Source organism: Pogoniulus pusillus, chromosome 12 (genome assembly GCF_015220805.1).
Source record: "Pogoniulus pusillus isolate bPogPus1 chromosome 12, bPogPus1.pri, whole genome shotgun sequence".
Lineage (NCBI taxonomy): Eukaryota > Metazoa > Chordata > Aves > Piciformes > Lybiidae > Pogoniulus > Pogoniulus pusillus.
This window is the reverse complement of record NC_087275.1, coordinates 17,839,019-17,854,804: the sequence shown is the minus strand read 5'-3', so window position 1 is coordinate 17,854,804 and position 15,786 is coordinate 17,839,019. Positions and strand designations below refer to the sequence as shown.

General features: G+C 40.1%; 2 protein-coding genes across 4 annotated transcripts in view; both read right to left on the bottom strand.

Moving 5' to 3' along the window:
- MORC3 (MORC family CW-type zinc finger 3) overlaps positions 1–4,666 on the bottom strand; it is a 36,752-nt gene extending 32,086 nt beyond the window's left edge. The window contains exon 1 of the mRNA XM_064152499.1: positions 4,475–4,666. Coding sequence (XP_064008569.1) covers positions 4,475–4,513 — 39 coding nt within the window. The 5' untranslated portion in view covers positions 4,514–4,666. The remainder of the gene's footprint in view (positions 1–4,474) is intronic.
- Positions 4,667–7,819: 3,153 nt separating this feature from the next.
- Positions 7,820–15,786, bottom strand: part of DOP1B (DOP1 leucine zipper like protein B) — a 52,866-nt gene continuing 44,899 nt past the window's right edge. For all 3 annotated transcript variants that reach the window (XM_064152495.1, XM_064152498.1, XM_064152497.1), the window contains exons 30-37: positions 15,336–15,482; positions 14,187–14,248; positions 13,282–13,410; positions 11,306–11,442; positions 10,913–10,968; positions 10,294–10,443; positions 9,702–9,831; positions 7,820–8,749 (exon numbers count right to left, since the gene is read on the bottom strand). In XM_064152495.1, coding sequence (XP_064008565.1) covers positions 8,492–8,749; positions 9,702–9,831; positions 10,294–10,443; positions 10,913–10,968; positions 11,306–11,442; positions 13,282–13,410; positions 14,187–14,248; positions 15,336–15,482 — 1,069 coding nt within the window. In that variant the 3' untranslated portion in view covers positions 7,820–8,491. The remainder of the gene's footprint in view (positions 8,750–9,701; positions 9,832–10,293; positions 10,444–10,912; positions 10,969–11,305; positions 11,443–13,281; positions 13,411–14,186; positions 14,249–15,335; positions 15,483–15,786) is intronic.

Below are 15,786 nucleotides of genomic sequence, written 5' to 3'. Positions count from 1 at the left end.
AAACACAAACTCCCTCCTGAACAGCAGAACAACCCAAGAGGGCTTTCAAACCAACTTTCCTCCTTCTTTCCAATCCCCCTTATGTGCAGGACGAGCTGTGAAAGGTTAAGAAGAAGTTAGAAGAATAATTAGTTTGAGTTACAGAGGTTCAGGCAGAGATTGTGAAAGAAACAGCAGTCACACAGAGACTGACTTTTTGTTTACATTTCTTGTTTTTATGTCCCTCAGCAGATTCAATGAGTAATACAGACATCATCATAATTTTCTTTTCACAGCCAATGATCTAATTTCTCTCATTAAAATATTCCAACTAGCCTCAAACCAGCACAAACTGCTACTATACACTGATGCTAGGGGTTACAAAAAACAAAGACCTAGTCCAAATCTAGTAACCTAAGCACAAACTCGAATGCCAAAAGTGTATTTCTTAAATCTTAGGTATTAAACTTGGTGTGAAAAGTGAACAGCATTTAATATATTCAGCAGCTTACTGCTGGCATCACAATGCTGGAAAAAGTCCTCATGCAGTGAGTGAAGTTACATTTAAAGCACATAATATAATCCACACTAGTTTATATACATAAATGTATGTAAAATAAAATTAAATAAAATTAAAATAGTGCATACATAGCCATACTTCATACATTTATTTTATCAGCTTAAAGGAATAATTATACAAGCAAGCTCTAGAGGTTGCTGCTAGATACTAGAGCTGGAGTAAGGTGGCAGCATCAGCAGCCCTAGTTCAGATAAACAGAAATTGTCAGGAAACTTCACTTTAATTCTAAGGTCATAAGGGCACAGGACCAGTTTCTGACTGCAATTTAATTCCTGCATTTCTTCACACAGGTAAAACACATGTATGAATAGACATTATTCAACACCATCTGTGCTGTAAAACTCTAGTTCTGTAACATGTGGTAAATTGACTTGGGATAAATCACTCTGCCCCTTTCAAATTCATAACAGATATTTACAAATAATTTTTAATCCAATCAGAATCAAATACATTAAGCCTATTAATGGAAATCTCATATATTCAACGGCACAAATAAATGGATCTTTGATTTCTTCCTCTACCATACAGCAGTACAGAAGAAACATTTGGGTTAATTTTTTTTTGGTTTGAAATCTCACCTTGTCAGAACATAAATATTAACTCTCAAAAATCCCCACCATACAGATGAGCAAATACCAAACACCTGACATGCAACTCACTGCTAAAACACCTCTCTGCTGTTAGCCAGTGGAAAATCTCAACAATACATGAGACAGACTGGACTTCTGGAGTTACTGCCAGCATTTTAACCTCAGCAATATGCACCTGGAAAATGAACTTACTGTAGTTTGGATAAAGGCGAGAACCTCTCCTGACCAACAGACAATGCTAGTGACAGAAGGAACCTGACCAGCAGTGACATAATCAGATGTATTCTTTTTTCTGCAAAGCAAAATGTCCATGCACAAGGCAAGGAAATATCTTTAGTGTTGCCTGTGCAATGAAACGCTTCTCCATTCCTTACTTCACTGCTGCATATTAGTGATTAACTTTGAAAAGAGCATCATCTTAAAAAAAACAGTGGAATTACACTGATCTCTGGATTGCTGTTCTAAGTGGTAAGATTTTGAGAATGGCTGGAAGATGGTACACAGAATTTGGAATTTGTGAACAGGTAACGAAACAGGAAGGTATGGGCTGGAATGTGCAAATTGTTAGCAAATCAGTTCTTGATTGTAGTATCTCCCCGCCCAGCAAACGGTGAATGAGTATTCCACCGAGTGGTTAACAAGAAAGTCTTAAAGCAAGCAGTACAATCTGCTCATGTAAGGCATTGAAACAAAGACATGTGATCATAACATTAAAAAAAAAGAATAGCTGTTTAAGGTCATTGTCTTCATAATCTGCTTCAGAGCACACTCAGCTCTTAGTGACTCGTCAGAAAATATTTTAAACTTCATTTTATCAAAGCATCGCTTCAATTAGCTCACGAATAATTGAAGTTCAATAAGTACAGTAAGAAATAGTTCCCTGGTGAACACTCACTTCTAGCTATGTTAGCAAGACTGTAGCTGAGGCAATCCAGTTACTTCGTTCAGTAAGTCTAATCTATTTTGTCATTAAGTGGGTTTTGGTTTCAGTTTCTCTCCTGAGACCAAGTGCAGCCAAATGCCTTTTGGAGATACAGCTAAACCTCTCCCTCCTTCAAACTGCATGTACAGTGTACATTATAAAAATAGTAAAATGCACTAAGAGTAGCATCTTCTACTGTTATAACCAGCAAATGTTTAAGAATAAATCAACTTCTCTCTCCAAAATGAAAGACAGTGTTGGGAGTTTAAGTTTTCTGAGAAAGCTGGAAGTCTTTCATCCCTTGCAGATCATAAGCTATGCACAAAATCGAACCACAGAAAAATCTGTCTGAACTTACAAACGTATGTCACAACATCTTGGGGAAGAATCCCACTGTCATTTTTCCCTTCTCCCTTCCAGTTCTGCTAGTCCAGTTACATGACTGTGTAACAAACTACATCGGGGATCTGATCCAAATTACTAAGCATTTCAAAATCTCATTTTCAACCTGTATCATTTCTCCAACCCATCTTACCATGCAACTGAGCAATTTTTTTACCAGAGCAACAAAGAGATAAATGCCAGTATGAGAATGGGTTACCAAACCTGCTTCCACTACCCATGTTGTCTACACATGCTTCTTAAATAAATGGAAATATTCTGGAGAAAACCAATATATTTCCAAACAGGTGTGGACAGAAGAGACTAGGACCATCAGCTCTGTACTGTTTTCTAGAAAGCAGTCTTTTACACTATAGCACAACTCTAACAGCCTCTTCTCTTCTTTAGCGCAAATCTATAAACCCCATCACTTTCACTAGGGACAGACTGAATCTAAATTTTCAGTTATGACTAGTAACAAAACCCAACTGGATTCAGAAAAAAAACAGAAAGCTACCAATTACACCAATCAGATTAGATTTCTCATCTGTAAGAGTTCGGCTTGCCAAAGTGATTGCAACTTGAGGACAATTTTAAACTCTGCAGTTTCACTTCCAAGACTCATGTTTTTCCAATGGCTTATTATCCATGCTGATGTATTTTTCCTCTTGACCAGACTGCACTAAAAACAAAAGGAAACTTCCTTCTAATTTTTTTATTCTTAACAATTGTGTTATCTGAAGAAGACCACTTCTCTAATAATATTTATCTGTCAAAACAATGTATTTCAAACACAAGAATTAAAGACATGAAGTAGAAGTCTAATTCTTAAACTTCAAGTAGATGACATTTATTGCCTTGACAATCTTGGCAGTTTATAATAAGGTAATGGGAGTAGAGGTGAGAATATATCAATAAACGTTTTTCACTTCATTGTTTGCTGAGTTCCTTTCTGTAGTGATCTAGCTTCTTCCCACTATAAGTTAGGTTATGAAAGAGGTATTTGCAACTATAGCTGAATTCAGAAAGGCTTAAAAAAAGAATCCTGTTTCATCCACGACGTATCAAACTGAAAAAGTAGCTTCAACTTTGTGTCAGTATAAACATGGAAACGACCACCTGCCACAAAAGATAGCAACGAGCAAAACGGTGACCGAAAAGCCCAATATAGTAGTGGATTTAACTACGTTCATATTTATCGCCCTTCTTAAAAATGTGCTTAGCCCTCTTGCAAAAAGTATTTAACACGTTGTGTTACAAGCTCTCCATCAGAGATCATAATGCTCACAACTAACTACATCACTACAAGAGACTGTAAAATCTCCCCCTTCGCCTCCAATTACTAACGCGTCCACAGACTAACTTCCGCTCCTGCACAGCCTGAACTAACCTCACCGATTTTGTGCCGAATCCGAAAACAGAACCCCCCACGACCAGGCACGCACCGGGACCGAGAGCTAGTGACCACGGCTCCTGGAGCCGTCCGCTTCCCCTCTTCCACTGGCGGGGCTTGCCCAGTGGGCGCTGGTACCCGCCTCTTTTCCCGTCAGTAAAGTGACCAAACTACAGCGCGCCAGGGTAAGGACACTGCCGAGGACAGCGCATATGAGGAGCGAGAAACGTGAGACAAGGAGAGGTTTGCCTGTTTATTTTAATGGAAAGGCTCCGGAGCCCGCCCTTCACAGCACCTGGCTGGCAACTTTTTAGCCTCGCAGAGGCAAGGCATCGCCTGCTGCCTGGCCAGGTTTCGCTTCCCACTTTCACTGACGAAAAGCTAAAAGCTGCTCCAGCGGCTGCCGCAGCAGCACGGCAGATCCCTGGTCCACCAAGCGCCCTTTCCCCGGCCCACTGCTTGCCCCTCAGCCGCCGTGGGCCTCACACCGGCACTCCCGGTCCCCCTGGCTGCCAAACAGCGCCGACCCCCCGCAGTGTGGGCCGCCAAGGGAGAGAGAGATCGTCCCCTGAGCGGCGCTCCCCTGCCACCCCGGCCCCGCTCGCCCCACGGCGAGCCGCGTCGCTCACCGCGCTGAGACGGATGCCGCCCTGTGTTTTCGCCGCCATTTTCTGCGCCGCAGCGAGAACCGGGGTGGGGAACGCCGAGAGCCCGCGCTTCCGCCTCACCCCCACCGCGCCCGCTTCCGGCAGACGGCAGCCGCTGCGGGGACAGGCGGGGGCCCTGCGCCCGGGCCGCGCCCCGCCCCGGCTGCCGCTGCCGCGGGGTGGAGATGGCCCCGGGCTGAGCGCGGGAGGCGGGGCTGCGGGGCGGTAGTGGCAAAGATGGAGGGCTGGAGAGGCGGCGTAGCTTGGCGCAGCCCCGCGGTTCCTTCAGCAGGGGCCCGAGGGACGTTCAGCGCTTCGATACTGCTGGCTGCTAGGTGCCGTATTTCCCGCTGTGCGCACAGCGGCCATTAAGTGCTGTGTGAGTGAACTTAAAGCAGCTTCTGAGGCGCGAAGTACGTCCCACGTTATGTAAGCTACGAAGAAAAAGTCTGAAAAGCAGTTTTCAGGAAGTCGTTGAAACCATGCTCTGCCGGCCTCAGACGTTCAAAGAGCAGAGAGAAGGATAAGTTTTCATCCTTTAAAACAAAAAGGCCCAGACCCTACATAAGTGTACGGGCTAAAAGCCTTACGCATCATTTCCCCGGGCAAGAAGTTCTCTCCGTAGAGCGATTCGATTGCCTGTTGGTCAATCCCTGATCGCCTGATGTTGTGGCAGCGGCTTCTGCCATCTGCTCCACGCGGTTCAGACACAAACATCCACACCAAGGACTGAGATCCCTGGGTAGGAAGTTCAGCAATGCAAAAGACTAAAGAGATAGAGCAGTAAAGACTAATAATCGGCGCATCAGGGAGGCAGCGGTACAGTCTTTTCCTTCCCTAGGTAAAGTGTAAGGGGCTAGCGTAGACGGGCACTGAGCCAGGGCTGCGGAGATCCAAACTGAGGTTTATGGAGTTGTGTACAAAGCCCTCATCCCCTGGAACTGAATTTGAGCACTTCTACAGAATCAGATAAAACCTGAAGTCGGTGAATGAGCAGTAAAGGCACTCTGAAAAACGAGAAAATTGCATTTGAAAATTTATTTCAAAATAGCATTTCATAAGAATTGCATTCAAATATAGTATTGGATGCACTTAACCATTACATAATGTTCTGTATTTCCAAGTTCTGCAGCTATTAGGCAGCTACCTACTATTTTTTTTTCTTTCAAGGAAATGCAGTTCTCTCGAATATTTAAATACATTTCCCTCTGTAGTGATGCCATCTCAAGTCTGAAGTATTGAGACAGCCAAGCCTGGTTATTCTGAAAGTGAGCAAAGAACAATACAGCAAAGCAAAAAAACCTCTCTCCCATTGTTAATAATGGGTCCTAAGCAAAAGTTTTTCAGATTCAGTAAAATTATTCTGCCTTGGCAGTACCACTGTTAGCACAGTACAACTCTCCTTAGCAATAGGAAAAAAGTAATACTAGTTAGTCCCATATAAAAAAGGTGTAAAGTTCCAGTGCTAGATATGCCTTTAGGTCTATGTTAACTATGCCTCCTCCACCATCAAGTGGGACTTTAGTATAGAGCTCCTTCCTCCTTATTTGCATGCTATTTATAATGATACAAAATCTACTTACTTAATTGTAAATATTTTTTCCTTAAAGATTAGATTCTGCTGCAGTGAAAGGATTCTGCAAGTCACAGATGTCTGAGGCCATCTAAGTAGCCATCTGCAGAACCACTAGACAAAGATAAGTGTATGTAAGAAGAGCAGGAGGTGGAAGCAAGTGATATTTTTTTAGAAGGCAAGATCATCTTAGAAGTCAGAGTTACACTGATTAAGTCACAGATTCTGTTTTCTGAAGTTTACCACCACAGCTGAGGAGGAAGTGACTGATGTCCAACCCCTTGTACATCTGAAGCATTAGGCAGTCACAGTGAGACATTCCTGTTCCAGGGGAAGGATGACTGGTTCACCACCTCCAGTTAGTGACAAGACTGTGTGAAAATACAGTTTATAGCTTATGGGAGAATAGTTTTTTTTTTAAAAAAAGGTAATGGCAAAATGTTGCTTTAGTCTCTAATAGCTCATTGTCATAACTCATTAATAGCCTCTTACTGAGATTTTAAGGGAAATACCCAAATATACAGTGCAACCACCAAAGCCCAGAGTACAACTATCAGATCATCCTGAGTATTAGCAGTATTCTGTTTAAAAGTTATCAAGGCTATGTAGGCAATGAACACAAACATTTAAAAAAATATTCTGCTTAAATTTTCAAGCAAGGCTTTCAAAGGACAACTTTTCACTTGTGCCCATTCCAATAGCATTAGTAATTGTTAATAAAGTATGCTGATATAAATAATTAATATTCTTAGTGTCACCACAATATTACACTTCAGTCTGTCACCTAACTGTAAAAATGCAAAGCAGGTACTAAAGTTTAGCATAAGCTTATTACAGAATGAACGTTACTGTATTATCATAGTAAAGCATGCATGTCTGGTGGTTCATTATTTTCATTCATAATCCAAAGATGAAAACTTCATGTATTTGTAGGCAAAGAATACTGTAGAGTAGCCTTCCATGTCTGGATGAGGATTTTTTCTTTAAAAAAAAAAAAAAAGAAACAGAAAAAAAAATCCCTGACCTCACAATCTGCTGACATTATCTTTACATCTTACATTCTCTGTAAGTTAGCAAAACCAAAAATGGTGAATTCTAGTACCCAGCACATTTACCTCAGTTGTGATGTTCCAAATAACTCAAGCAGCACATACCAGTCTGCAGGTGTATCTTACAAAACCACGTTCACTGGATGCAAGTGTGTTTAAAAAAACCAAAACCAAACAAAGCAAAACCCCACACATAAAAAGAACTAGACAAAGCTTCTCACCGTGAAAAATATTAAATTGGCAGACAATCCCCTAAATGGAAATTCAGTGGGGTTTACCTCATGTAAAAAAACTACTAATGTCCTTTGTTGTTTGTGTCACTGTGATGGTGCATATCCATGGCCATCGAAAGTGCCTTTAAGACATGCAGCTGCGCTGTTTGATGGTAGAACTAATCCTTGTCCTGTGTAGTGGTAGCAGTGCAGTTCCAAAATAAGTTGAACCTTGAACTTCTCCCTAACTGCTAACACCTATAAACAGCCTAATACATTATCTGTATTAAAAAAAGTGTAGGCTATTGGTATGCAGCAGTTTATAGTTTCACAGAACTGTATTGATTTAATTGTGTTTCACAAGTTGCAAAGTGACCTTAGTCATGGAAAGAACCAAGTTTTTATAAAAAAACCCAAACAAACTAGAATATTTTTAGTCAGTTACTATAACCCTCTCTCAAGTAATATAAATTACAAGATGTTACTGCATAACTTTTTTTTGCATGTTTGTCTTTTATTTAGGAATCACTAATCCTGAAGAATGCTATAATAGTACAGAGTTGAGATTACAAACATGTTAAGCCTGCAGTTATTTGCACAATGCTAAGACTTATAAAATACATTGCTTCAAATTTTAGGTGTTTAGAAATTGCTAAGTCTTAGGCCAAATTAAAGAAAGGAGAAGTAGAAGTGGGCTTTAACTTCAGGAAATGGTTTATCTGAAAACTGATTGTACACTTACATGCAATTTCAGCTTTTTCTTACATTTACTTTCTGAACACAGTTCCAAATGCACCTTAAAATTCTTGAGAAGTCATTGGATAAATAATACAGTTGCTACTTTCACAAAATCAAAAATATTCCTCCTTTATTTACAAAATCTCTTTAATCCTTCATATCGAAAACAAGTACAAGAATACAGTAACTATGATCAATTACCGTTAAACTGTACTCCTGCCCTCCTCCCCTTTCCAGGACTTGAAGAATCCTGCTTTTTCACAGTAACTCTGAAGCCTGGATTATTGAGGAGTATCCCACAACAGCAGGAAGGAAACAAAAAATACAGTTTCAGAACTGGGGGAGAAAAAAACAAGGGAAGAATGTAGTACAGTTTTCCCTTTTTTTTGCCATTTATCCACCATAAGCTAAGTGTCCGACGTGTGACTTAACTTTCCATGCTTTCGAGGAAGTCACATTCAACACTCTCTTCAAGCTGTTGCAAGATCTTTATGCTACTACTGCTAATGTAGGCCAGAGAGAGAGATGCAGAAGTTTGTGAATTCTGGGACTCACTCCCTTTTGCTGTAAATGCACAACACAGAGTCCTGAAGAAGGGCATAAGCTGGGTGATGCTAGATACAGAGCGCATGTTCAGAAGAGGAAATCTGTGCTTACTGGAAGCTCCCTCAGTGTTGTTTGTTTCCTGTAAGAAAACAAATTAAGATTTACTAAAAGTTTTGCATTAAGACACAATATGTTTAGGGCTTATCTGAGCTCTGCACTGAAGAGATCCACAGGCTACGATTTTACCACAATATAAACTGTATAGATGGCATACCAAGTTACTTCTGTAACGGTTTTAGAAGTCCCATTAAACAAAAGTCTCATGAGTACAGGAGACAGCAAATTTGGACTACAGAATTACAGTGATACCTCTTGAGAAGTACTACTGTGACTGTTGCCTTTTCTGGAAGAATAAATATAAACCCTTAATATAGGAAGGACATGGAGCTGATGGAGTGGGTCCAGAAGATTGCCACAAAAATGATGAAGGGGTTGGAGCACCTCTGCTACAAAGACAGGCTGGGGGAGCTGGGGTTGTTCAGGCTGGAGGTGGCTCAGGGGAGACCTAATAGCAGCCTTCCAGTACATGAAGAGGGCCTACATGAAGAATGGAAACTGTTCACAGAGCCTATAGTGACAGGATGAGGAGCAATGGCTTCAAACTAGAGAAGAGCAGATTTAGACTGGATGTCAGGAACAGGTTCTTTACTATGAGGGTGGTAGAGAACTAGAACAAGTTGCCAGGGAGGAGGTAGAGGCCCCTTCCCTGGAGATACTCAAGATGAGGCTCAATAGGGCTCTGAGCAACCTGGTCTGTGTCTTGTTACTGCAGGGTTGGACTAGATGACCTTTGGAGGTCCTTTCCAGCCTGGAACATTCTATGAATTTAAAATGCTATTATAATGAACTTTTTTAAAACAAACAACAGAATGCTTTTTTTTCCTAATGAACACGGATCCTTTCTGGATTGTTTTCACTGGGTGGTCAAAGGCAGATTTTAAAAAATATCTTGTAATTTGTTTAGAAAAGTTAACGGACAAAATAACTGAACAAAAAAAAAAACCAATTCAGCTGAAGCATTCTTTCTTTACCCCATATTTCTTCTTCAGCAGATCCATGATTCTTACAATATGTGGTCTGCATTCCTGATGATTTTCTACCAGATGAGAGGTCACAGTAGATAATGCTGTGTCCACCTCTGGGACAAATGCCCATTTGTACCTGAAACAAATGGATTACTGGATAAGAAGACAAAAAAAAAAAAAATCTTGTTTGGCTCATACATAGTTTAGTGGTTTCTTGATAGAAAAAAGCTCCCATAACTAGATTTTTATGCTATACTAGAGCAAAACTTAATGAACAAGCATGCTACCATCATGTCAGTATTTAAATACAACTGCTTCCCAAAAAATCCCGAGTGTGTGCAAACAAAACACTCTCCATCTTTCTCCCAATTTTTCCAAGTTAGAAAGCCTCCTAACAGAGATGGTGAAATCCTCCTACATGGACAAGACCAAATCGTTTTTCCACATTACCTGAATTAGATTTGTCCGAGTATTAGTATCTGTACTTGTATTAAAAACTGACAGCAAGATTAAGTCCAGAAGAAAATAGATATAGAATTACTTTAAATTGTAATAATGCTAACAATCTGGAGAACAGGTAAGTAATTAGAGGACTTACATCTGAAACAACTGCATCCTGTCAGGTGGGAATGAGAGTGCTGTGTCCAAAAATTTACAAGCTGCTAAGTATAAGGACAGCTCATTCCGCTGAATGTCAGATCCACTGCCATCATCTGGGACTTTCATTTTGGTTATTTTGTTGTTGCACCTGTGTTAGTTACAATTAAGACATGTACCACTGGTAATATGAATACTTTTCATTTAGCAGAAGAGAAATGTACACATATACACACATGAGCATTTACATCTGTACACAGCAAAAGCTGTTTTTACTCTATATAAGCACTATGATTAATAATGGAAGTCTGTTAGGAGAAAAAGTAATCTAAAGTGATAACATGTTAAAATATTCCAATGCTGACTTAGCATTAGTTGTATTTTTGTAATCAATACGGCACTTAACATTTTTTGAACATACCACTATTTTAACTGCTGAAAAATAATCCTAAAGTAGGATTCATCAGTACCAGAAATACACAAATGCAATTTTAAAAAAAAATCCTGATGTCTCTTCCCCATTCCTGAGAATTACTTGAATAAAAAATTGCAGATTCACAACAAGCACAATTGTTAACCAGCTTCCACAAGTTCTCCATTAGACAAATGGTAGTTCTTACTTTAATGGCTCTTCTTCCTCAGTCAGATCTTCTTCCAACTGTTGAAATGTCTGAATCTTTAAAGAAATAAATTATTTATTGGGGGGTGCTGAAATGTTCATATAACTCAATCACAAAAAAAGATCATGCTTCACATAGTATAAGAAACAACAGCTTCTTAGTCTGCTCTTTCGACTTGCAACAAGTTAGCAAGTCATGCAAGAGATAACATTATCAACAACAAAAGAATTAATGAAAAATATGTTTCCTAATGACATTGGTTCTTTTACCTTGGCCTGATAATTTGGGAAAACTATGGAAGTATTTATTTTTTCGGAGTGTATTTGGAAGAAAAAGGTAAATCAGAAAAAAAACACACACTAATTAGGCTCAAAATTACTACTTATTCCTTACCAATTCAGTTACCATTATTGGCCACAATGAGGTTAGATGCTGAGGAGAAATCCTTAACAAAAGAACTCTGAAGAAAAGAAACATCTGTGCAGCAACTATAGAAGTCTGCCCAACACGGAGGTTCTCAGTCAGCCGTTCTAAAATAAATATCAAAAAGGTTTAAAAACAAAAGAGTAATGTTTTCACAGAACATTAGGGATTGGAAGGGACCTCCAAAGATGATCCTGCCCTAGTAGAGGGGATGATGATCTAGAGCAGGCCACACAGGAACTTGTCCAGGCAGGTTTTAAATGTTTTCAGAGAAGGAGACTCTACAACCTCTCTGGGCAGCCTGTTCCAGTGTTTTGCCACCTTCACAGTGAATAAGTTTTTCACATGGACCTCCTACACTCCAGCCTGCACCCCTTTCCCTTTGTCCTATCATTGGCCATCTCTGAGAATATAGCTCTGTCCTCTTGACGCTTCCCTTTCACATATGTATAAACATTCATCATGTCACTGCTCAGTCTCTTCCTCTCCAAGATAAAGAGGTCCAGCTCTCTCAGCTTCTCATACTAGAGATGTTCCATTCCCTTAATCATCATTGTGGCTCTGTGCTGGACTTTTTAAAGCAGTTTCCTGTCCTTCTTGAACGGAGGAGCAAATCTTTTCCTGAACATCGTTGTTTTGGGAAATAAAAAAATGTAGAACATGGCAAACCACAATCTCTGCTTTCTCATCAGTTTTGAGTCTTTTGAACTGTATTCCTAAATTTGTGAGTCAGAAACAGTCTGAAGGCATGGTGGTTTTATATTGAACAGCATATTGTCAAAATGAGAACGACAGCAGCCTCAGAGTGGAAACTGAAAGACTGCCACAAAACAATCATGCTTCCAGTTTTCTTTCCAGACCAAAGGCTTTGGGACCCAAATTCCTGTCCCCAGGCATACTGAGATTATTTGTTAGAATTCAGAGATTCAGAGCTTAACAAATTGTGTTTAAAACTTTAAAGAAGTATGTATTGGAAAACAGGTGATATCCCTTTCTTGCACAATTTTTATTGTGCTGGTTTGAGGCTAAGTGCAGTATTTTAATAAGAGAAATTAGATGTTGGCTGCGAAAATAAAATAGTAACATCTGTATCACTTACTGGTTCTACTGAGGGACATAAATAGTCAAAATACAAAAAAAGGCTGGCACTGTCTTTGGTCTGTATCTTGCTTTAACTCCCAAAATAAGGGAGGAGCTCCATTCTCCTTCATTCAGCCTTCTGGGACATCCTGGCCATAACGTCACAGAATTCTGAACCCACGTATACCGAGAGCCTGGGTAGCTGGGTTGGAGAGGCACCAGTCTTGCCATCACGATGGCGCAGTTCCCAGTGGGGATGCCTACCTTAAGAAGGTAATTGCCCACCAGTTCTGTGATCTATGCATCTCAGGAGTTTTGCTGGTCAGTTGGATAGGGTGAGTGTAACCTGCTCTTTGATCAATAGAGTTACTTGGCATTCCTTGTCATATACCTTTCTCTCTATGGTTTTAGTATCTGAGCTATAAGAATTTTAGTTTCCAGTATACCTTTCTTTTTATGGTTTTAGTATTTGAGCTATAATAAAGTCTTGAAACTGTATCCAGAGCGGGGTACTCATGTGTGAGAGTGTTCACTGGTCCCCAAAGAACTCCCTGGAACAGTGTTCCCCAACTCCTCCTGAGATAGAGTTGCGTAGCAATACAGAGATAGCACTGCAGGCTGAGGGTCACACAAAAGACAAACAATCTCTTTCTCATTCTGAAAACAACAATTCTGAAATTCCTGTGGGGGGAGAAAAGGGGGATTCAGCCCCTGCAGATTCTGGGAATTTGGCCAAGAGCACATTATCTACCAATAACATGGCAGACATCCAAAAGGCTTTTTCTACTCAAGATGCTCAAATTTCTGCTGTTTCTGATTCAGATCCTACTTCGGGAAAAAAAGGCAGGTGAAATTACAGATCTTACCTTGTATTAACGGAAGATAGAGATGATACTGATCAATTTCTCCACTGAAGACAGCGAAAGCTTGCCGCTTCAACAACATTGCTTTTTGCTCAAAACTTGGGTACAGTTTTAAGGCACTGCTCTGCATATCTACAATAGAGATAAGAATTAATGACTTCATGTGTTTTGGGTTAAAATAATTCCTTTTAAAACTTTTTAAAAGAAAAACTCTCCTTAGGTCTACTGATTGGAATAATAAGTTAGCATTGATCCAAATCTGCTCATGCTAGCAGGAAAATCACAGGAGAAGCAGCACTGCAGTTCCTATGTGGCTGGCCAGTATCTTAAACTCCTGTCTTTGTCTTTATGTACACGTATCTTCATCTCTTTTCAGTCTCCTAAATTGATAGATGATTGAACTCAGAACTTTACAGTTTAGTGAGGAATAAAAAGGAGACAAGTTAAAAGATATGCAGTGTTTTTTAAAAGTGCATTATGAATTAGTCTTGCACTGCAACCGTTCAAGTATTATTTTGAAACATCTGAAAAGGACATTAGAGCTGCTTTGTCATTTGGAGGTCCACCCAAATGTAAGGGGTTCTATCCCACCCCTTCCCCCACTTTCTTCTACACTCTTCTCAAGCCTGAATTAGAGGTCAAAAACACATTGCTCAAAGGTTTGCTGTACAGATGCTACATTCCTACAGCTCAGTGCCAGTAAAGACACCTGTAAAGTTAGCCAAAGTCTCCTTTGGCTAACAAGGAACAGCTGCAAAAGCAACTTAAGATTATGGCAAAATGTGAATGCAGAAGTCTAACATTAGCATTTCTAGAACAAATTAGTATATTAAAAACATACCAAATAGCTCAAATGCAAATAGATTTAAAATCAAAGTAGAAATAGGTTATGAGTAGCCAATACTTACTCATCAAATCTTTAAACATAGTTTTCTCATGTGTGAGGAGATGATCAATAATGGCTCTCCAACTGAACAGGATATAGAAGGAATTAGATAACCAGAGAAATCTTTGGTATGGGTTAGTTTCAGAAAATACTTTGGTCAAACATTTCATACAAGGAAACATTTCCAAACAGTATTCAGCAGGCAGACTTTTATGTGGTTTAACACATACTGAAATCCAGGTCCTCCAGCTCTGCTGTAAGCAGTTCCCTAATCATTAAGGGGAGCATGAGGTAAGTTTATTCTTTTGCTGTAAAATGAAAACTTCAGTGCTTATAATGTTTTTAGTAGAAAACCCATTTTAAACTTTATTACATTCTATAAGAAAGTATGAGGTGATCTGCTAGAGAGCAGCCCTGTGAAGGAGGACCTGGGAATCCTGCTGGACAACAAGTTATCCATGGGACAGCAATGTGCCCTTGTGCCCAAGAAGGCCAACGGTATCATGGGGTGCATTAAGAAGAGTGTATCCAGCACACTGTCCCTCAGAGGGTGCCCTACTGAGGTCCCACCTAGAGTATTGCATCCAGTCCTAGGCACCACAGTTCAAGAGGGACAGGGATCTACTTGAGAGAGTCCAACAGATGGCTACAAGGATGATTAAGGGACTGGAGCACTGCCTTACGAAGAATGGCTGAGAGACTTGGGGCTTTTTAGTCTGGAGAGAAGACTGAGAGGGGATCTAATAAATGTGTATAAATATATTAGGACTGGGTGTCAAGGAGGAAGGGACAGCCCCTTCTCACTTGCATGGACATGGGGCAATGGATGTAAACTACAGCACAGGAGTCCCACCTCAAAATGAGGAAGAACTTCTTTACTGTAAGGGTCACAAAGCACTGGGACAGGCTCCTCAGAGAGGTTGTGGAGCCTCCTTCTCTGGAGATTTTCAAGACTTGTCTGGATGTGTTCCTGTGTGACCTGTGCTAGATTATATGACCCTGCTCTGGCAAGGGTGTTGGACTCAAAGATCGCCAGAGGTCCCCTCCAACCCCTAACATTCTATGATCCTGTGAATGTACTAAACAATTTTCTTCCCAATATTGGCTATTCTTCTTTAAAGCCTTTCTTTGCAAATTTAGAATAGTATGGTGGAGTGCTACAGTCTCTTACTGAGTGCATGAAGTGTCCATCTGGAAGAAAGCTGGATCCATAAACAACTCAACAACTTCTTTTTTCCAGGCTCTCTTGGTATAGGCATATCCACTCAAAGAGCTCAGCAACTGAGCACCAGCACGAAAACTAGGGATGTTGTAGGCACTGGGGAAGGAGATAATGGCAAATATAATAATGGGGTGTGTGTATATGTATATAAACATACATATAAAAAATAAATACATAGAAACATATAAATTAAGAAAGTGTATGTAACAAGAAAATAAATTTTGGGGCTCCCTAGAACTACTAACTAAATTATTTTAGTAAGAAACTATGTCTACATTAGTTCGTAACTTAGAGCAACAGGAGATCAGTAGATCAAAGCAGTTTGTGCAGAAGCTCTTCACATTTCTAGTGTATGTGGTTTGGGGAGGTAGTTGCAGATTAGATGTATCATGGCACAGTA